Below are 22,509 nucleotides of genomic sequence, written 5' to 3'. Positions count from 1 at the left end.
AAGCTAGACACTGAGTGGGCAGTAGGAAAAGGCCCCAAGGAAGGCAGGCAGGCAGGGACACACATACCAGGCTGTCCCCTGAGAGGACTTCCAGCAGGGAGATAAGGTTGTGGCCATCGCGGAGGTCTTCATACAGGTCACTGATGTGCCTCTGAGCCTGTGGAAACAGCAGGGACCAAGATGGCCACAGATGAGAATCCCCATAGGCACTCGGGCACTGGGCACTGCACTGGGTGTAAAGAAGCAGGGGCGTGGAGCACACCCCTGCCCCATGCAGGCACCTACCTCTGCCCTCCAGTGCTACAGCAGAGACCATGAGAGACCAGAAAGAAGAGGAAGAAAGAGACAGGAGTGAGTGTGGGAGGAAAGGACAGAAAATAACAGGTTTCAGAGATGAAAGGGGAGCTTAGGAAGTGTGAGAACGTCCTGGGGGGATGTGGGCTGGGGAACCCTCCCAACTCACAAGCAGACACCACTAACCTTGATAAGGTGTTTGTTGACCCACTTGGTGAAGGTTTTCTTCTGCACGCGGTCCCGTTCATCTGGAGGAGACAAAACCCGTTTACCTTGAGCCTGGGAGAAGCCTAGAAAGGCCCCCAGAGGTGAGCATCACGCAGACACAGAGGCCTGCTAGGCCAAATCTTGTCTGACGAGGTTCCACCAGGACAACCCCACACCTTTCCCAAATCAGAAAGGCTCAGGTCCCCCAAGAAACCTCCCCATACAGACACCAGAGATCAAGGCAGCCAGGTCTACCCTGCCCTAGTCCACAAAAGGGACCGGTCCTAGCAGGGTGGTGCTGTTCAAAACTTCCTTTGTTTCTGAAAGAGAGGAGGTCTACAGCCTCTGTGCCCAGAGCCCACAGCATACAAGTCCCAGCCTGCCCCACCCCACATGCCGCCTCCCAGGCTGAGCAAGAGCAAGAGCATGGGACCAGCATGGCTTTTGGAGGGAAAGTCAAGTGTCCCTGACAGGAAAGCAAGCCTTCCCAGAGACATAGAGAGCCCTAGACACCCTGGTCCCTGGCTTAAAGCTCAAGGACCAATCACTGATGGGCATGGATCACTGGCCCCCATCTTGGAGCCTGTGCCCGAAATCCATACCCTTATAACAAGGCCCTACCACCCCCAATCTGTGCCAAGGCTTCCTGATACAGGAAGGACCCTTCCTGTCACCAAGGCCCTGCCCAGAAGGAATGCCAGCTACCTTTCTTGCCCTCGGAGGCCCTGAGTACAGCCAGGTAGAGGTTGTCCTCTGAGCTGGTTCTCTTGCTACCCAGGCCCTCGAGCTCAGGCACACGGAGCCGGTGCTGAGACATGGTGCTGCCCCCGCCCCTTCGTCACCCTGCACTCTGTCTAGGCAGCCTCGTGTGGCACACAGGCTGCTGAAGGTTGCCGCGAGCTGCTCTGGACACTAACTCAATGGAGGCTCAGCTCAGACTGGAGTCCTGGCGGCCACTCCCTTGCCTGCTGTACTCCCAGCAAGGCCGTCCCACCCCAGGAGCCTAACCCCGCCTTGCCCGCCCCCCAGAGGGGAGTGTCCCTGCGGGAAAGGAGGAAGGCAGCCCCTCCCCCATGGCCACACCCTCAGCCCACCAGAAACAGGAAACCCGGGTTTCCTCACCCACCCTACCCACAGCAGTAGAACCTGGGTACAGAGATGGGGGAGGGAGGGCTGGCCCCAGGATCACAAAGGAGCACATACTATCCCCATGGCCATCCAGAAGGATCTTGTATTACACACGGTGAGCAGAGGCTCCCTGCCATTCATGGGTGTTATTGTGTAGATATAACAGGTTATTTCCCTGTAGAATGACTGCAGAAGAAACTCCTAGGGTGGGAACCAGCTGCCTGTCTACTTCTGGAAATTCCCCTAAAGCATACCTCCTCAAGCCTGCACTGGGCATGGACTATGCCCTATCCAAGTAGCCCCCACAACTGCTAGGTTTCCAGACCCTACGGAAGGACTTCCTGGCTTTGGCAGCGTCTCCCACGGGATCCCAGAAGTCCAGCCCAAGCCAGCCCAGCCAGGCAAAGCACACCTCAGGCAAGAACCGCTCATAGCTCAGCGGTGACTCATCCCAGCAGGGCAGACCAGCCCAAGCTGCAGGGACACCTCCCCAGTTAGGGTGGGAGAAAGGGCTTCTGGGGCAGCAGGCAGCACACCAAGGGGGTACAGCCAGTGAGTCAGACCTGGGGAGGGGGCCTGGGTGCTGTGACTCACTAGAAAAGAAGCTGTACCTTGGGGCAGGATGGGGCTCTTTGCAGCAGGGTAGGGCAGGCAGATAACAGCTGTTACGTGCTGTAAAGGTGGAGGACCCGGGCAAAGGGCACAGGGGCACCTGTGACTAGACCTGTCTATTGTAGCCTCTGGCTCCCTTGGGTCAGGAGATGGAGCCACCTACGGCTAGCAACTGGAACTGCCCAACCTACCCGACCCACTCTAGGAAAAAATGTACCACCCAAACCACAAGAATTTTCCAGTCCAGGCATCAGCCTTGATGTGATCCAGCTGTGAGTTGCTAAGGACCAGCCCCCTTCCCAGTGTCGAAGGCCTCACCATTCCAGGAAAAGTTTGCCCTATGCTGCCCTTGCTGCTGCCCTTATGGCCACAAGAGGGCATCAAAACTCTGTAGGGCGGAGTAGGAGCCAGTGCCTGAGTTAGGCCTGCGATTAACCCAGCGCACGAGGCTCTGCCGAGTGTCAAACACTACCCCTCCTATGAGGGTTCTCTTCGGCCTCCAATACAAGACCATCTACCTCTTTCTCCTCTAGCCTGACAACCACCACAACCCACCAGAGATGACTCCTCCCACTCCAGAGTTCTTCTGAACCTCAAATCTGACTCTACACTGGTCAGTGCTCTGGAAGCTTCTCAGAGACCAGGCCAGCAACCTCCCAGTCAGAAAGCTAACCCTTCAGAGAAGTGGAGGTGTGTTGGAGCTGGAGAGATGGCTCCGTGGCTAAGAGTACTGGCTGCGCTTCCAGTCCTGAGTTCAATTCCCAGCTACCACATGGTGGCTCACAGCCATCTCTAACAGGGTCTGGTGCCCTCTTCTCTCTGATGGTCATGTATATATAAAAAACTGGATCGGTGTCTGCGCTGCAGATGTGCTGCAGAAGTGAACCGTCGCTCTGCTGAGAGCTCAGGCTCCTGGAAAGGGGACAGCAGTCGAGTGCAGGAACCCAAGAAACCACTAGGACATGGAGGTGGGATAGGGAGGGGAGGGGGAGACAGGATCTGACATCTAAGATATACACTGACCCTAACCCAACCTCCAGCCAAACTGCTTTTCCAGCGTCTTTGTCTTTGCCACTACGATGTTCCAAGGATGCTGCCTGGAAAGTGGATTCCGCTCCAGGTAGCAGTTTCCACCTCGCCTAGTGACCTCTGAGCACCCTTTCCCTGAACAGCAGTCTATTTCTAGGGGCCTCCTTCCTTAAAGGTCTTTCGGGGCCTCAGAGCTTACGCTTGCCCTCACCTCTCCAGCTCTGCCCTGCCCCTTGCCGGAGATGTCCCCTTCCCTGCTCATCCTACGCAGACTCTCAAACTCACAGGTTCCCAAGCTGCCCAGCTCCCACCTGACCAGAACCCAGCCATGCCCTCAAATGCTACTGCACACCTCATGGGGCTCTCCCCATGAGCTATCCAATCAGCCCCAGGGACACTCCTCACCCCAATACCGTATTGCACATGTGTAAAACGCAGCTGACCCTCAGCAGCAAGTCAGTCTCCCTAGGAAGGGAGGTAAGTATGCTCCTACAAAGAATGTCTTTTCCTGCTTCCAGCGAAGTGGTAACAAAATAGCTAAAGAATCCCTCCCCACCTAAGACGATGCACGTGCACACTGCAAGAGAACCTCGAAGGCCATCGACAGCACAAGTGGGACGGCCCAGAGCCCCACCCTCAACGCCAGCTCCGCTCCGGGGATCTTCCCAACAGCTAAAGCACCGGACCCGGAAAACCCTCTGACCCCGCCCACTTACCGTCCCCCTCCTCCAGAGGAAAACCTATCCCTGAGCGAGACAACCCTGCCTTCCTCCCCAGGTGTTTCCGGACCTTGGAGGCGGGGCTGTACCTGGGCCAAGTACCACCCCCATCACAAACTCAGGACCTGCCCACCAACCTGAGCGGCCGCACCCACCTATGCAACACAGTTGCCCGTAGAGGTACCCCCGGCGGACCTGCTCGCAGCCTCCGTCCAGCCAGCAGGGAGGCTCCAGCAGGACCTCCCTCTGCGAAGTGAAGACGCCCTTCGCCGCCCACGCCCACGTCCCTGCCATGGCCAGGAACCCCGGGTGCCCCGGATTGCTCAAAGAGACACGAGAGCCGTGCTCCCTGCTTGTGTTCAAGGCTGAAGGCCCTGGCTTGGCTTTCCACGTTCGCCCCCGCCCACCGGACGCAATGCCCAGACCCGGAGAACCTGCCCCTGCTGCAAGCGCCCCGCCCCGCCCAGTGTGGGCCAGGAAGCCGCGCCCCAACCCATAGGGAGCAAACTGTCTCGCCGGAACTCGAGGGAACAGGGGTGAAGGTACCCTCTAGGTCAAAAGAGTCTGGGAACTCTCCTCCCCCGCCCATGGTAACTCTCAGACGCCTGGCCACTGTGGGAGTGTCACTCCTAGCAGGGTGTGCAAGTGTCACCCGCTCCAAGAGGCCGGATCAGCTGAGGCGACGGGCAGAGTACAGAACTTCGGGCGACCACGCCCACACCTTGCACTACAAAGCATCAAGTGAACCAAGGGGGGGACACAGGGAACCCCTTCCCTCCAGTGGTGACAAGAAACAAAACTGAGTTAGCTCAGGGAGGAGGGCCCAGCGTCCTCAGAGGGGAAGAAGCTCTTGGACCTGAGCCTGTGCATTCGGTCGGATGCCACTGTTTACAGCTGACTCACCGGCTTCTGGGAACCCTAGAGCCACGTCTGGAAAACCCGTTCTAAGACCCACTCCGGGCAATCTTCCACTGGACGCTAAGACCTAGCAGGCCCGCTAGGGGGCAAGAGACCATAAACGCAATCCCATCAGGCCTGGCCTGAGGTGCATCTCAAGAGGGCAGTCCCTCTCTGGCCTGAAGCCCTGGTGCAGAACTGCCAATCCCCAGGGACTGTCCCAGGCTCCATTCACTTCAGCCCCACCCCGTTCTGCGGTGAGCATGGCCACCTCGGACCATAGCCCAAGAGCTGGTGACTTTGAAGAGAGGGCAGAACAGAGCCTAACTGCTTGCCCCACAACTGGTCCAGGGTCCTATGCCATGTTGGAGGACACTCAGACAAACTGCCTTTGTGTAATTCAGCCTACACTCTGTGGGCAGGAAGGCCACTAAGCAGGCATTGTGTCCTGCCCAGATCAGCCTGTGAACCTGTCACTCTGGTTTCTCACTGCTGTGGCAAAGGAGAGTGGCCTTTCTTTAAAAGGCAGGCATTCCCACAGGCTTGTGCCTTCAACCAGAGCTCACCGCCCCCCCCCCCCGCCTCTTTCCATTCACCTACCCAGGACCTGCTGCAGGTTAGACAGCCTCAAAACTCTCCCCCTCCCCAGCACACCCCAGGAAGTGGAAGGATCTTCAATGTAGAGTGGGCACAGGGTAGGCAACCCGCTTTGACAAACACCGGTATTTCACTCAGGAGCAGGAAGAGGAGGGTTCAGAGAAGGCAAGGGGGCGGGAGGAAGGCGGACCCTCCACCCCCTGCCCCGCCCCAGTCTCCTGGCAGGGGCAGTGGCCCCATGACAGTGGCAGAGGTAAGGGTGCTTACCTTGCTCATCCTGTGCCTGCCGATGCCCTTTGCGCCAGTGCCATACGGCAGCCAAAGTGACAACATGCCCCACGACTACCAGGGAGGGAAACAGGCTGCCCGACGACTCCATGGCTGCCACACTGAATGGGCAGAGCTGTCCTCACCAGGGACCAGCTGCTGCGAAGTCAGACAACACCTCCCTGCATGGAGGGTGGGCGAAGGGGTCCCCCAGGACCAGAGCCCAGCCTGTCTGCTGCTGACCTGCCTTCCGAGGCAGCCCTACTGTACGTACTCTCTGCACTCAGCTGGGGGACAATGTACCAACCGGCGGCACCAACTGCGCTCTTACCCAGCCTCCTCCCAGCCTCCTCCCTCCCGCGGCTCTTGGCCGCTCCCCACTCGCACTCCCCACAGGGCCCAGCTCAGCTGTCTCTACGCAGAGCCCAGAGCCGCTGCCACCGACGCTCAAGGTTAACCGGAGCCTTAACTCTTGCCTACCCGCAGCCACACCCGCCAGGAGGAGGGGCCTGTAGCTCTTCTCCCCGGGCCTCAGCCCCCCAGCCTAGCCTGGGCAGACTCAACACTGATCCTCTCTCCCAAGTCAAGCCTAACCAGCACTCCTCGTCCCCATCAGGAGGAGGACCCAAACTCTTAGTCTACTTCCAAGGGTGCCCTCTGGAAACAGCCACCAAGCATAGAGGGTGAATGGATGTCAGTGCCCAGTCCCTCACTGCCCTTCCCCAGGCCTACAGCTGACCCCCACCACGCTGAAAGACGGGTGGGCTCCTCACAAGCCCCAAGCTCCCATGTGCGATCTTGGACAGGGTCTGAGGGAGAGGCCAGTGAGGCTAGGCAGCCCGGTGTATACAGAGGGAGACAGAGGCCATGGCCTCCAGCCTAGCGGGGTTCCCAAAAGACTCTGAAGGGTTGCCCCACCTACCGGGCACGATCTTCATTGGGGACAGCGACAGGAGCCCACGGGGCGAACAGGGAGCGGGCAAGGGGCGTGGGGAGGGTCACAGGCCCCTCTGAGGCAGAAGCCTGCAGCGGCAGTGCTGAGGCTGGAGGAGGGCACAGCTTTCCAGCCCTGTCAGCAGAAGTTGGGGGAGGGGAGAGGAGCTATGGGCAGGGGGCCCAGGGGGATATAAATATCCAAGGAGGGCAAGCAACGCCCGTCACTTGTCCAGACTTAGTACATGACGTATGGAGCCCAGGCTCACTGGAGTCCCATCTGGCTCGGTGGCCCCACAACACGTAGCTCCCCCACCTCATTGTCCTCCCCTCCCCAGCACCCCCATGGGTGATACTATAATAAGGAGGTCCCTGGCACCAGGATCTACCATGGATAGAGGCAGAAGTGGACTCAGGCTCATGTTCCCTTGGGAGAGGGTGCTGCCCTGTCTAATTTATAGGGTGCTCTTGGGAAATGCCACATGGGCCAAAGAGGCACAGCCCCTTTCCTCCCAGAGAGCTCTGTGCTCCGAGTCACTCAACACAACACCTGGCCCCAGGGCAGACAGGACTGCTCCTCCAAGGTCACACTACAAGCCAGGCAGCCCAAAACTGGGGCCTAAGTCACAGGAACATTCACTCACCTGCCCCCATCAGGCTGCACCTCCCACCCCAGGCCTCTCCTTCTGGTACCCCTCAGAGTCCCAGCATTGGAGGTCTGTGGAGACACAGTGTCCCCACAGGTCAGCAAGCAGGCCCAGAATACATCCGCCATATGCAATACTGACCTGGACCCCAGTGCTTCCTGAGAAACAAGCAGCCTGTGTGCATGCATCTGTTTGGAGGGGAGACCCTGACTGACAGACGGCTGAGGAACCAGTCTGTCCTCCACGCTGTAACCTTCCCGTGTCGAGCACCACTCTATTATAATCTTGAGGACATCCTATAAAGTCTTAGGCAATGAGAACGCTATTCAGATGAGGAAACTGAGGCACGGAAACAGTGATGAGCTTGGCCTGAGGTTCCACAAGGTCAAGTGACTCTCCATCAACACAGCACAGCACAGCCAGCCGTGGACCCTGACTGCTGAGGTGAGGCCCCCTGCTCACACTGGGCCTACCACAGCCTCCTGCTCCTCTGTACCACATGCCAGAAACTCATTTCTGAAGAAACCTACCCTGTGGTGGCCAGCTCTGGGCAGCCAGGGACTGGACTGACTGGGGCGGGGATAGGACCCCTGGAAGTCCCAAGGGCAGGCCTCTAAAGAGACCCCTGCTGGCCAGTCGTGAGCAGGGACAGAGAGAGGCAGGCGGGGTTCTGCAGGAGCTCAGAAGCCTCTGCAGAGCCTGTGTCTCCACAGCCTCAGTGACAGCCCCCAAAGATAGTCCCTGGCTCTGGGCAGCCCCTCTACCACTCAGCCTGCCCTGGGCACCCTGCCCCATATTCCACACACCCTGGGCTAGCCGTGAGGAGCCATGCCATCCCTAAGTCGTACCTGAGGTCATGAGAGAACTACCAGTAGGGGAAACCACCCCACCCTACTCCACCCAGGGACCTGCCCCCTGCCATGGAGAGCCCAACCTCAGCTAGAGACTTTGGTCCTCACTGTCTATCCTCTACCCGAGCCTCCACTACTGCTGTCCCCTACCTTGGCCCAGCTGGATCAGCTCCTCCATGCAGTACCTATCCATAGCTGCTGTTCTCGGAGCCAGCAGAGAGGAAGGGAAGGCAGGAAGGAGGGGAGGGGTGGGAAGCAAAGCGAGGGCTTGCTCATGCCCCGGCCTCCACACCCAGCAATAGGCTCCTCCTCATGGCTGACTAAAGGGTCCCCATAGTCAGTCAGACCAACAGAGTCCAAGCATGGGGACCGGTACCAGTGGGTAGCCTAGGCAGACCAACCAAGGAATACAGACTAAAGACCTGCCTTTGTCCCTAAACTTGGGGGTCCCAGTTCACTGGTCTTCCCTACTGGTTTTGCCAGGCAAAGTTCAATTTACCCCATAGCCTCTAATTCCCTCCATATCCCCTCAGTCCGCCAGTTGAGCCCTGCCGCCCCACCCACCCACATTTCAATCATTCATATGCTAAGAGGCATATTCCGTGCAGATATGAGGGATGCAGAGCCCTGTATACATGCACACACACCATTTTGATGGTATTAGGGGTCACACTCAAGTACCCACCACTCTGCGCAAGCTGAATTTCTCCACTCAACTTTTTTCTTTTAGCTACATACATATAGTGTGTGTGTGTGTGTGTGCGCGCGCGCGCCACAACAAGAATGCAGAGATCAGAGGATAACTATGAGGAGCCAGTTCCCTTCCTCCACCTTGTAGGTCCAGGGATCAAATTCAGGCCATCAGACTTATCAGCAAGCATCTTTATTTGCTGAGCCATCTTTCTGGCCCCTCTCCACTCCTCCTTGACATTCACATTCCCTCAGACCCCCAAATATGGTCCTTTCCCTTGCCCAAATCCCCCACAACTGGCTCAGTCCCCTAGTCTGAGCAGATATGACATCTCATAACTGTCCCCATTTCCTTCCACCTGCTGTCTATAACCAGGGAAATGCAAACCCGGTGTGTCCACAACCTGTAAAAACCTCCCAGAGTTCTTCAGATTCCTTCCTGCATCCTGGTACCAACTAGCACCTGCCAAGAGTCACAGCCCATCTGAGCAGGGGCTACGTAGCTGTGAGGAAGGCAGGGCAGCAGCCCATGCATGCCACACCCAGTGGAGGATGATAGGGAACGGCTGGGTGCATCAGCCACGTGGAGGCATGCAAAGAGAGGAATTGGTTTCGCTCTCCGATTGCTCCTAAAGTCACCCCCCACCTAGTCTCCTCACCTAGTATTGGGGTGGGGGCTGGGGCGCAGGGGCTTCATGTGAAACTACAAGATAGTGACACCCTCCACATGAATGTGCTCATGAGAGATGGGGGGGCACTCCCAGTTCACCCTGCCCTGTCTCTGGCTCCCTGACCAGGCCTATATGGACAGAGGTAGGGCCATCTAACTGAGGACACGCTGGTGACCATAGACTTCTACATAGCCCACTGAAGGGGCCGTGCTTTAGAAAGTGACAGCCTTGTGGCTCACTGCTTGCTCATTTTTAACCCTAAAAAGCCAGTGGTTTTAGATGGCATCAGATCTGCCCCAGCCTGTATGCGGAGCTATAATGCCTCTGCCACCAGCCACACCCAGCACCTAAGGCCCCAAGCTCAGTCCTGAGGGTGTGGGGAGAATCCGCCCGGGGCCCTGACTCAGTCTGAAGCTGGACCTTATTTCCTGTTGGAAACTCTGAATTGCCACAGGCGGTTGTGGCTGGGAAGACTGAGTCACCTCCATCAGAGACGGGGAGGGAGAGTTGCCCTCCTCTTTGCCCACTACAGCCACACCCAAAACCCCCTCCTAGTCCAGCTGCCAGCTGCTGGCCCAGTCCACACAAGGACGAGGAAGCAAGGCAAGAAAAGCAGGGGAAGGCTCCCCTCCCACTCACCACACCCAAAAGGAAAGAGCTGAGACATAGCCATGGTTACAGCAAAGCTGGAGAGGCCACCAACATGCCTAAGGCCATGGAGAGAACCCAGAGGCCATTCTCAGCCTTCAGCTTCCCTAGCCCTTCCAGGTACTCTCATTCCTCCAACAAGCCAAAGAAGTCTAACCCTGAAAGGCCAGAACTGAGGCTTCTGCCCAGGCAGCTGTGCCCAATGTAAGGTCCTCCCCACATCCTAAGCCACAAAGAGGGAGGTGGACGCCAGGCTGTTCTGGTACCTGCCTACATTACATGGATAATGCTGGAGGTTCTGTGATGCCCTCAGTGGGCACAAAGGACAATGTGTCTCAGGAGATCCTGCACAAGCACGTAAGCCCATCCATGTCCTGATGGCAGAAGGGCGTAAGGACAGAAAGAGTGGTTTCTGGTAGCTCCTGGCTAATGGGGTCTTGTCCCATCCTCTAAGATCTGGTTCCCAAATGGAAAGCAAACAAACAAAACCCTCACCTAGACCACAGGCTAAGCTAGCACCCCATGCTCTGGCCTCTGGCCTCCTAGGCAATGCTCCTCTGCCCTTCTTCCCACCTCACCTAGAGCCACTCTACCGCCAGACCATGGCCAACTCCAAGCAGGAGGCCCAGTCATGGGACCCTCTGTACTAGTCATATAATGCAGACTGTGAGCCACTCGACCATAGAAGACAGACTCAAGTGGTTCGCCTGGGTCAGTCCCATGCCAATGGCTCTTCTACACACACCCACTTCTGAAAAGAGGGGCCTCCAAAGGCCACCGGGGCGGAGAGAGGAGGAGGTGGGGGCGAGGGCAAGGGCAGTGCTGGAGAGGGGTACAAGCAGGGCTATGCCAACAGCTGGTCCTGCCAGTCTTAGGGCCTGCAGGCCCCGCCCCCACCAGGATTTGCCCAGAGGCGTACAAGCCACGTGGGTTCAATGGCTAGAATATCCAGTACCCTCAGGCAGAAAGGGCGCCACCTGCTGATATGAACAGAGCCCATACACACAACCTGTGCAGCCCACCACAGCCCACCAAACTTAAGCCCAGGTACCAAAAACACCCACAGTCCCTTCCCACCCCTCTCGGCCTGGAGCCAGAATGCAGCTGACCTGTGGCTGGAGCAGGCTCCGGGCCTGGCCTGGCCAGGGTCCCCACGGTGGTGGCAGACACCATAGGGGTTTCAGGTGCCCCCTCCTCAGGCTCCTTCCTGCGATAGACCTTCCGCTCCTCACGGACAGGGTCCTCAGCTGGCAGAGGACCCCGCTTTGGTGGGCAGCTCAGGGGACCTTGTACGGCCTGCACATGAGGGGAGCGACGACGTGCAGGCATCACCATGGCGACAGGGCGGCGCACACGCTGCAGAGAGGCAGGCACGATCTCTGGTGGCAGGTGTAGGTACTGGCGCAGGTGGTCAATGCCCTCGTTGGTCAGGTACCAGTAGAAGTGACGCCAGGCAAAGGTCTCCCGCACCAGGCCCCGAGCTCGCAGTGAGGCCATGGCACGCATGACCTGTAGATTGGTGACGCCAGGCACATGGGGATGCAGGCTGCGGGGCCGCCGATCCTTCTTGGCCACCATAACCCCCTCACGAAAGAGCACCTCATAGATGGCCCGGAGCTGGTCCAACGGCATGAGCATGCCTGCCACCATGGCTGCTGGATGCCTGCCGGTCAGCACAGTGTGAGGGCAGCAGGTGGGGCACAGCCAGAGAAGGCTGATGAGGCTCCTTTGGCAAAGGATGTGGCAGGGGCCACTGGCAAGTAGGCAAGCAGGCTCCGGTTCTAAGCACAAGGGCGCAGGCTCAGGGGCAGTGTGGCTCCAGCGCCTGGCTCTGTGAATTCCTGCCGGCAAGGCTGCCTGTCTGAGCCTCCCGCCTGCCCGCCCTCCAGGACGCCTAGGCCGGCCCCCTCTGACTCAGCAGCAGGACCGGCCCCTCCCACTACTGACAGGGCCCCTTGAAGAGTGGGGGGCATCAATAAACTGTTCCTCCCTTCCCGGGCCACATATAGCTCCAATGTTAGAAATTACATCAGTTTCTAAAATACTTCTTCAAGGTTTGCAGACTGTGAAGGACAAGGTGGGGTCTAACATGGATCAAGAATCATCCCCAAAAGATGACAGAATGGACAGAAAAAGGAGAGCAGAAAGCAGGAGGGTCCTCATTGTAAGAACACCCCCCCCCCAAATTGTGATCTCGGAGTCATCAGTTCACAACTATCTGAAAGGAGGGGCTGCCTGAACTGGAAAACTGGAAGAGTCCAAAGGAAGAAGATTAGGGCCTGGAGAGGAATTTGGGGTTTGCGGGGAGACACCGGGGCAGAGACCTGAAGAAGAGCCGGGGCAGCAGCCAGAACACACAGACAGCTGGCTCTAGGTGCCACTGCTGCTGTCATCGGAAAAAGAAAGGGACAGTGCCCCTATCTCCAAATGCCCACAGAAGTTAACACTCCCATGCCAGGCCAGGAACAAAGCCACTTTCCAGCCCAGGAGCTCTGCAGAGAGCTCAGGGCGGAGTGATCTGGGCGAGGCCTCCACCCACCCACACCTCCAGCGCAGCTGTTGGAGACCAGGGACTCCCAGCTGCCGCAGGAAATCAAAGTCACCACGTCCCTGACGCCCCAGGCTTGGTGGCCCTGCCATCTAAAAATTCCCTACCCCCCGAGCAGCCTGAGTGTCCACTTGTGGCCAGAGGGGCAGGTGCTGGGGAGAGGACGCGAGGACACCATTAGGGACCGACGTGAAAGGAAGAGGAACTATCACATGCCCGGAGGACTGCCTGGCACAGCTGTCAATACTGCCGGGTCCTCATAACCGAGGGTCCATCATGGTTAGAGTCTGTGCCGGATGCCACCCAATACCCCAACTCTCCATGTTGTGCCCCCACCAAACCCACATGCCACTAAGGCTCTCCCTAAGCGGACACACCCATTCCCACCAAGCACTGCAAACCCAGGAACTGATTATAAATAGGGCGGGGGTGGGGGATCCTGCGGTGGGAGGTGCTGGCCAGCGGCAGGCAGGCAGCCAACAAAGCAGTGCGTGGGGCGGGTTTATGGGCTGTCACCATGGCGCCCCAGCAGACTCCAAACATACAGACACAGGGCTGGTGGCGGGTGGAAACTCTGAAGGCTCAGCCAACAGTTCCCAAAGCCCTCCCTGAGGCCAACTCAGCCAGCTCACTGCGGCAGGGCTCTCCCTGTACCACGCCCCTAGCCTGGCCAAGGCAGGAAGGGGGCCAGGCCCTCAGAGCCCAGCCCTGGGAGGGCGGGGCAGCACTAACTAAGTCAGGTCTGCAAGACCGAGAGAGTATATAGCCGCTACACATGCCATCCCTGCGGGACCTCAGGATTCTCCACACCAGTATTTTAGCTTTGGGAACAGTGCAAACAGTTCAAACAAGTTCCTACTTGCTTGGCCTGTCCCCAGACACCTCTCCTCACTACCCTATACTTAACCCATCACCACTCAACATTCCCCCCATCTTCCTGACATCATTTCCTAAACTAATTCCATCTAATCTCCAACCCCACACCCCCCAAGCCAATACATATCTCACCACCCCACCATCGCCAAAGGATCTCCAGCCACATCTAAAGTCCTCTGAGCCCTTGGACCTGAAGTCTCTTCTGTTCAGACCCACGTGGGTGCTCTTCCAGTGGCTAACTCCCCCCCCACCATCCCCATCCCACCCCTAGGCAGGAGAGGGCAGTAGTTCCCAGTACCAGAGCAATGGGTTAGGGACTCTCTCCTCCCTCCCGCCAGCCTGAGCACCTGCAGGCCTGAGACCGCAGGGAGGAGCCTAGAACAACATGTCCTCCCACATCTGCTCCCACGTGCACAGGCATACACACAACCCTAGTCTGGGTCTGCTTGTCTCCAGGGTCCCTAGGCTTAGGAGAACTCCCTGTGCCCTACCCTATCTTACGGAAACACCGAGAGCTGCTGATTCAGCACTGAAAGAGACCAGCCACACTAACTGGCCGGCCCCTTTAGGTTTCCAGAGCAACCAGACAGCGCCCTTGGGCAGTCCCCTAGCCCCCCAACCCTGGACAAAAGAGCCACAGTGTGGCCTTTCCCAGGGCCAGCCCGTCTGGCGCCTAGTGCCTTGAGCATGAAGGTCCCTACAGGCCTACACTGCCCGCTCAAACCCCAATCTGTGAGGCATCTGGCCAAGGCGGGGAGTGCAGGCTGATTGCTCAGGGGCCAAGCTCGCTCGCACCCTCCCACTGGTACTGCTGCTGCACTCAGCCCTGCCCAATCCAGTACTCACTGCAGGGCTGCGGGGCTGCTGCAGGAGCTCCTCTCACCCAGTCCTAGGAGGAAACCTGGAAGAGCAGAGCCTAGGTTCCTCCACCTGCAGCTCAGCACCTTTCAATGCTACCAGGAAGACAGCTGACCCTGACGCTCACCCGAGGGATGCTGCACCCAGACAGAGGTCACTGAGTGTCTGAGAGCCAGGCTCCTCAAGACTGTACCTTTGAGGGAGCTGATCTCATGCTGGATGGCTCTCGAGGGGTCCATGTCTTCACTTAGGGGCTGAGGACGGTGTGCTGCAGCCACTGTGTGCAGGACTGCACCGCACCGCACTGTCCAAGGCCAGCACTGCAGCTTGGAGGAGGAGCTGGGAGGTGTGGGGCAGGGCTTGCTAGTCAGGGGCGGGGCTTCTGCTGATCAATGCTCAGGACACTTCTGACCAAAGCGCATGCTCCAGGCCATGCACCACACTGCCCCTCCCCTTCTACACAGCCAGCATGAGCTTCCTAACCAATAAAGTCCTGCCGGACTACCCAGACAACAGACAACAGCCAAGTATGTGTGCACAGCCAGCTCCACAGTCCAGGGCCCCTGCCACCTGAGAGTCCTATGAATGGCCTGCAAGTTGCACCTGCCCAGGGCCTGTCCCTCACATTGAAGCCTCAGTAACCTATCCACTTCTTACAGGGGACACACAGTCTGAACCCCCAGCTTTGTCCCATAGATGGAACTGGAGGGCAACCAGCAGCATGCCCCTTCCCTAGGTCCTGTCCCATTCAATCTTTTCAAGTGTAATACTTGATCACTGCACCGTCCTAGGTTCGAGATGCTTCCATGTCCCAGCCCTTCCTCTCCAGTCAGACTGTTTCTGCCATGCCCTGCCTGTCCAGCTGTGGTACCAGCCGCCGGCATCCCACTCACCACCAACCTCTGTTAACTTTGGGGTCACTATCCCTCACAGCCAGCTCCCCAAAGTTTTCTGACTCTGCCCTTCAGTATGTCCCCTTGTTACCACTTTTACGGCCACCCAGAATGACATGGGATTCGTAGCAGGGTCCAGTCCTCTGGTCCTGTACCACTACCAAGAAGCAGGCCACAGCTGATCTGCTCCAACCAGCACAGGGGTCAGCAGTGCACTGTTGGTAACTACCTGCATCCTAGACAGAATGTCCATCCCAGCAGGAGGTCAGTTCTACCTCCTTCTGTGTCCCACAAAAAGTCATCAGAGAACATGTGGACCCCTGGTCCTCTGTGCTGGGTAAACAATGAGGGACAGAGGTGACCTCCACAGGATGTTTCCAGCCTCCCTCAGTCTCCTGGCACACTCAAGCCTATACTCTGGGTCCTCTCCCAAGACCCTCTGTTGGCTTCTCAGATTCAGAGTACCCATCCTTTTGCAGACAGGCCTACTGCATGGGTCAAGTCAGAGCCAGGGAGGCCATGAAAATAACAGGAATAATGCTGGCAACACCCACAGACATAGACTAAGAATCCAGGTATCGGTTTCATTTGGCTCTTGAACCCCTCAACCCCCATTCTTGCCATCTTGGGGACTCAGTCAGTCTACCAGTTTCCAGACTTGGGGAAATCGGTAAAGAATTAAAACATGATTTTTGCCATGCACACACCTTTAATCCTAGCACTCAGGAGGCAGAGACAGGCTGCTCTCTGTGAATTCAAGGCCAGCCTGGTCTACAAAGAGAGTTCCAGGATAGCCAGGGCTACACAGACCACAGAGAGAAACCCTGACTTCAAGAAAAAAAAGAAAGAAAAAAAGATCCCCACAATTTTCTAAATGCTCCCACTTAAATTTCTACTTCTTACTAAGTTGAACCTGGACAAGCTGTGCGTCTGTGTGTACCTGTGTCTGTGTCTGTGCATGCACACGTGCGTGTGGAGGGTATGCAGACTAGAGGCAAATTCAGGTCGCTGTCCACCTTGTTTTGAACCCGGGTCTTCTGCAAGAACAAGTGGGGTTTTTTTTTTTTTTGGAATTGATATTTATCGAGCTCTACATTTTTCTCTGCTCCCTTCCCTGCCTCTCCCCCCCTCCTCCAATCCTCCCCCAAGGTCCCCATGCTCCCAATTTACTCAGGAGATCTTGTCTTTTTCTACTTTCTACTTCCCATGTAAATTAGATCTATGTAAGTCTCTCTTAGTGTCCGCATTGTTGTCTAAGTTCTCTGGAATTGTGGTTTGTAGGCTGGCTTTCTTTGCTTTATGTTTAAAAACCACCTATGAATGAGTTCATGTGATAACTGTCTTTTTGTGTCTGGGTTACCTCACTCAAAATAATGCTTTCTAGCTCCTTCCATTTTCCTGCAAAATTCAAGCTGTTGTTATTTTTTTCTGCTGTGTAGTACTCCATTGTGTATATGTACTACATTTTTCTTATCCATTCTTCAATTGAGGGGCACTTAGGTTTTTTTCAGGTTCTGGCTATGACAAACAAAGCTGCTATGAATATAGTTGAGCACATGTCCTTGTGGCACGATTGAGCATTCTTTGTATATATACCAAAAAATGGTATTACTGGGTTTTGAGGAAGGTTGTTTCCTAATTTTCTGAGAAATTGCCGTACTGACATCCAAAGGGGTTAAGAACAAGTGTTCTTAACTGCTGAGCCATCCCTCCAGCCCCAAGAACTGGCAAATATCAAGGCTGAAAATGGAGAAAGGCCTGGGGGAAAGAGAGACGTCCTTGGGGAGGAAGCAGGGTGGTGGCACAAAATCAGGATGCCCGTTTCTCCATCTTTGTTTGAGAAAGCAACGTCTGGTCCCTCGCCACAGTGCTCAGCTTTTCCCCTGCCTCACTGCCCACATTCCATGAGTCTAGGCCCCTGGCAATCAACTGTGGATTAGAGACACGTTTTACTGACCAAGCAATAGGACATTCACTGCAGCATCTGGGCTCACCAGCATGGGACACAGCAGAAAGCCACAACCTCCAACTTGTCCTGGCTATCTTCAGAGGACAGGCAGTCTGGCCATGCACCACTCCCATGGTGACTAAGGGTCCAATCATGTCATCTGCCCTAGGGACACACATCCTGGACAAAGACACGTACTCTTGAAGCTTTCTGACAATACCAAGAAAGGAAGGAACACCTAAAGAACTCCAGGATCTGGATCAAGCCAGATCCTCTCCTCTACACATTGAGCAACCCTTCCTCACACATGCCCTGTGACCCTAGCAAGCTCTTCCACATACCCAAACCAAAGGCGAAGCCCTGGTCCAATCCTGTGTACACCCGCCCTACACATCAGATGAGTCACCCCTTGGGGCCCTGGGCCTTCACAAGCTGGTTTCAGACTGGTGCTCCCCTCAAGGTACCCCTCTTCAATCCTGTCTGCCCACAATGGCAGCCTTCCTTTTAGGGCTCACTGATTGTGGATTACGTTAGTGGGGAGTGGCCCAGCTGGTCCTGCACAGGGTGACCTGTGACATCTGTAGATCATGTCAGTAGATACCTTTGGCCCCAGAAGACCAGGCCTCTGCAGAAAGGCCTCCCTCTCTGTTTCACGGCACCCCTCCCTTGTTCACCTCTTAATCTGTCACCACAGCAAACATGGACCTAATGAAGAAGGGAAATCTTGGAGTCCAAGAAAGATATATTTCTGAAGAACTCCCCCACTACTGCTTACTTTACTATTGGGCGAGGGCTTGGCTCAGGGGCTAAGAGCACTTACTGCTCTTGCAGAGGACCTGGATTTGGTTCCCAGCACCCACAGGGCAGCTGGCCACCATCAGTAACTCCAGTTCAAGAGATCCATTGCCCTTCCTGGCTTCCACGGGTGCTGTATGCATATGGTGCACATACATACATGTAAAATAAAATTTTAAAAAAATTAAACAAAAGAATGGGGCTGGAGAGATAGCTCATCAATGAAGAGCATTGGCTGCTCTTCCAGAGAACCCAAGCTGGATTCCCAGTGCCATGCAGTTGCTCCTACCATCTGGAAACCCCATTTCCAGAAGACCTGGCACCCTTTTCTGGCCTCTTCAGGCATCAGGCACACAAATAGTGCACAGACACACATGCAGGCAAAACGCCCATACACACACACACACACACACAAAACCACCAGTTTTGTTCTGTTTTGTTTTTCTTTTTCGAGATGGAGTTTCTCTGTGTAGCCCTGGCTGTCCTAGAGCTTGCTCTGTAGGCCAGGCTGGCCTCGAACTCACAGAGATCCGCCTGTCTCTGCCTCTGAGTGCTAGGATTAAAGATATGTGCCACCACGGCATGGCAAAACAAAATTAAAATTTTAAAATTTTTTTAAAAGCTTACATATCTCTAAAGCACTGTCAGCTCATATGTCTCCTGGCTTGCTTCTGTTGAGAGTTGGATGTGCTGGCGACAGAAGTCAGGGCCTCACGCATTCTGGCCAACAGTTCTACCACAAATGGAGAGAGACAAGTGTGGCTGTCACCCTAGCATCAGAACCCAGCAAAATTTCCTGTACCATCTATTGCTCCTCTTTTTTTTTTTTTTTGCTTTTTTTTAATTAACTTATTTATTTATTAAAGATTTCTGCCTCCTCCCTGCCACTGCCTCCCATTTCCCTCCCCCTCCCCCTGATCAAGTCCCCCTCCCCCAATCAAGTCCCCCTCCTCATCAGCCCAAATATTGCTCCTCTTACCACCCAAACAAACTCAATCTACCACTGGCCAAAGCAAGTCAGAGTTCACTGGACTACTGGCTTTAAATACATTTTCAAAATACCCAAGAATCTGGTGCCGTGACTCATGCCTATATATATAATTCTGGCAACCAGGGGGTCAGAGGTTAAGGTTATGCACAGCTACATCATGAGTTTGAGGCAGCCTGGGTTATGTGAGATTCTGTCTCAGAAACAAAAAAGAAAAGGACCCAAGATATCTAACTATGCCTCACTGTGTATCTTTGACTGCCAGGAACTCACAGAGATCCACCTGCCTCAGCCACCACATCCAGCTAAGTCTGAGTCAATAGGCCCCATACAGACTGCAGCTGCCCAACTTCCCAGATACTTTGCTCAGGAAGTTGACTTAGGCACAAACACTAACTGTGGTTCTGGTCAACCCAGCTGCTGGCGCAGGAGAAGACTCGCTAACATGTCCCTCGCCTGCTCACCTATGTAATGGTAAGGATGTATGATGTCTGTGAAACTGTAACACTGGATGTTGGAGAGGTAAAAGTTCACTCTCCCTGGTACTCCTAGGAAGAATCGATTGCAATACCTGCAAACATCTTAGAAATTATTTTAAAATTTGTTTATTTTTGTAACTATGGAACACTTTCTGAATCTGAATTGTCATATGTGTGCAGGGGTCATGTTAATATTCTCTGTATGGTTCCAGCTTCAGTGTATGTGCTGCCTGAACAAGCCGCTAAAACTTGTTTGGACAGAGGGCTGGGAACACGGCTCAATGGCAGAGCATCTGCCCAGGACACACAGACCCTGGCTGGATTCGCTTCTCAGCAATGGAGGTTGGAAGGGGAGGAGGGTGTTTAAAAAACAAAAACAATGTTGAACAATCAGAAGTTCAAGGTCATCCCCAGTTGCCTGGAGAGTTTGAGGCCAGCCTGGGCTAGAGCCACTGTCACAGCACACACACACACACACACACACACACACACACACACACACAAAGGAAAGTGGTGGGGAGGGGTCACATAACCATTAAAAGTAGAGAATTAACACCCTTCCTCCCATCCTGTTCCTTCATGATCCCAAACACAGTGTAAATACAATCACTTCCTGCTTGTTCCTCCAGTTTCCTTATGGAAAATAACCAAGTAAATCCTAATATGGTCTCGACTTTCCTTCTTCTAACATAAAAGCTGACATCCGACGGACAGGCTTCAACCCTGGCTCTTCCATCAACCCCATCATCACCCTTGATCCCTAAATGGGCACACAGTAGGGCTGCTCCTCTTTCCTGCTGGTATGTCTATTATTTCTGATAGACACTTCCCCTCATCCGTTTGCCATTTTCTCATCAACAAGTCTCAGAACTCAAGACTTTTGGATTTTATCAATATGATAATTGCAATTTGGTGTAAATAGAGTCTAAATTTTGAAAATCAGAAGTTTTAACATTTACTTATTGGTTTGTCTGTTTGTCGTGTGTGTGCAGCAGCGCAATGGGAGGCAGAGGACAGCGTAGGGAAGTCAGTTCTCTCCTCCTACCACGTGGGGCATCACCTTTACCATTGGAACCATTCTGCCTATAGCAGTTTATATATATAATTATAATATATATATATTATATATATAATTATAACCTCAAAGTTCTAGGAGAAGGAAATCTTTACTCGGATGTGTCCACTGCTACGGTTTGAATGTGATTGGTCCCCACCAAAATTCATCTGAGGCTTAACTCCTCAAGGTAAAGGGATTGAAGCAGCAAACCTTAAGAGAAATAATTAGCTGTTTAAGAAGGACTAATGCTGTCTCACAGGGGTGCTGTCTCTCAAGGGACGAGATTAGCGCTTGCCAGAGCAGATTGCTCTCAACGAGCCTGGACCTTCCAGGATTTCTCCTCGGCGGTGATCAGCTCTCCCACGTGAGGCCATTTACCTCATGCAGCCTCATGAGGGGCCAACCAGATGGGGCCGTCTGATATAGACTTTCACCCTCCAACACCTCAAGTTAAAGAAGCCTCTTATCTTTATTAAAATATCCAGTCTCGCCAGGCATTGGAAGACAGAGGCAGGCGGATCTCTGAGTTCGAGGCCAGTCTGTTCTACAGAGCAAGTTCCAGGACAGGCTCCAAAGCCACAGAGAAACCCTGTCTCGAAAAACCAAAAAAAAAAATAAATAAATAAATAAATAAATAATTCACTCTCAATTACTTCTAAGTCTTTTGATAAGATAATGTGTAAAATACTCATTCTCACATATTTTGTTAGCAATGTAGAACGAAGCCATGATGTAACCATAGACAGGAATATGACAGTGTAATTAACGTCACAGAAAGCTATTCATATTCTAGCATTAAAACGCTACAAAGGAGCCAGGCAGTGGTGGCACACACCCTTAATCCCAGCACTCAGGAGGCAGAGGCAGGCGGATCTCTGTGAGTTTGAGGCCAGCCTGGTCTACAAGAGTTAGTTCCAGGACACCAGGACAGGTTCTAAAGTTATAGAGAAATCTCAAAAAAAAAAAAAAAGTTACAAAGATCAGCCAGGAGTACATCAGTCAGGTATAGTAGCTCATGTCTTTAATACCAGCTCTTGGGAGACAGAGGCAGGCAGATCTCTATGAGTTCAAGGCCAGCCTGGTCTACACAATGAGTTCCAGGATAGCCAGGGTTACACAGAGAGACTCCTGTCTCAAAAAAAAAAAAAAAGAAAAAGAAAAGAAAGAAAGATAAAAAGAAAGAAGAAAAGAAAGAAAGTTACAAAGGTCAGTGCTGGAGAGATGGCTCAGCAGTTACAAGCAATTGTTGCTCTTGCATAGAACCCAAATTCAGGTCCCAGAACCCTCATGGTTGCTCACCTGTAACTCCAATTCTAGGAGGTACACATACATATGTGCAAGCAAAACACTCATAAACATAAAATAATCTGGGGGAGGATCTTTTTGAAAAAGCAAAGAAAAACCAGGAGTCAGAGACAGGTAGATCTCTGAGTTTTAGGCTACCTTGTCTGCAAAGTTCCAGGAGAGGTAGGGCTACATAGAGAAACCGTGTCTCAAAACACAAGAGATGACAGATAGATATAGATAGATAGATAGATAGATAGATAGATAGATAGATAGATAGATAGACAGACAGATAGATAGACATAGATAGATAGATAGATAGATAGATAGATAGATAGGAAGGATAGATATACATAGATAGCAAAATAGACAGACAGACAAATAAAACAGCTGCTAAGATTCATTGGGTACCTTCTTTAGATAACGCCCTAGTTGACTGGGTTGCAGAGCTGGTTCAGTAGTTAAACACAGAGAACTCATGTTCTATTCCCAGAACCCACATGGTAGCTCCCAACCATCTGTAACCCCAGTTCAAGAGGAGCTGACACCTTCTTCTAGCCTTCAAGGGCACCAGACACACAAGCAATGCACAG

The 22,509-nt window shown here is 54.1% G+C and overlaps 1 protein-coding gene and 1 non-coding gene across 14 annotated transcripts in view; both read right to left on the bottom strand.

Moving 5' to 3' along the window:
* The window catches only part of Plec (plectin), a 61,580-nt gene that overhangs the window by 23,281 nt on the left and 15,790 nt on the right, over window positions 1-22,509 (bottom strand). For 4 of the 13 annotated variants that reach the window (XM_050145263.1, XM_050145269.1, XM_050145267.1 and 1 more), the window contains 2 exons: window positions 481-542; window positions 68-157 (listed from right to left, as the gene is read on the bottom strand). In XM_050145263.1, coding sequence (XP_050001220.1) covers window positions 68-157; window positions 481-542 — 152 coding nt within the window. Of the gene's footprint in view, window positions 1-67; window positions 158-480; window positions 543-1,206; window positions 1,445-4,144; window positions 4,313-5,750; window positions 6,061-11,299; window positions 12,216-14,665; window positions 14,761-22,509 lie in introns of those variants that run through there. The other 9 variants (XM_050145266.1, XM_050145273.1, XM_050145264.1 and 6 more) reach the window with 6 other exon arrangements.
* On the bottom strand, window positions 19,710-19,813 carry LOC126503610 (U6 spliceosomal RNA). The gene has a single exon (XR_007592344.1). It is a non-coding gene; the product is annotated as a U6 spliceosomal RNA (small nuclear RNA).

This window comes from Alexandromys fortis, unplaced genomic scaffold, assembly GCF_014885135.2.
Source record: "Alexandromys fortis isolate MF-2015 unplaced genomic scaffold, M_Fortis_MF-2015_v1.1 scaffold_2_1_26212458, whole genome shotgun sequence".
NCBI classification, from domain to species: domain Eukaryota; kingdom Metazoa; phylum Chordata; class Mammalia; order Rodentia; family Cricetidae; genus Alexandromys; species Alexandromys fortis.
This window is presented reverse-complemented; position numbering and strand designations above follow the sequence as displayed.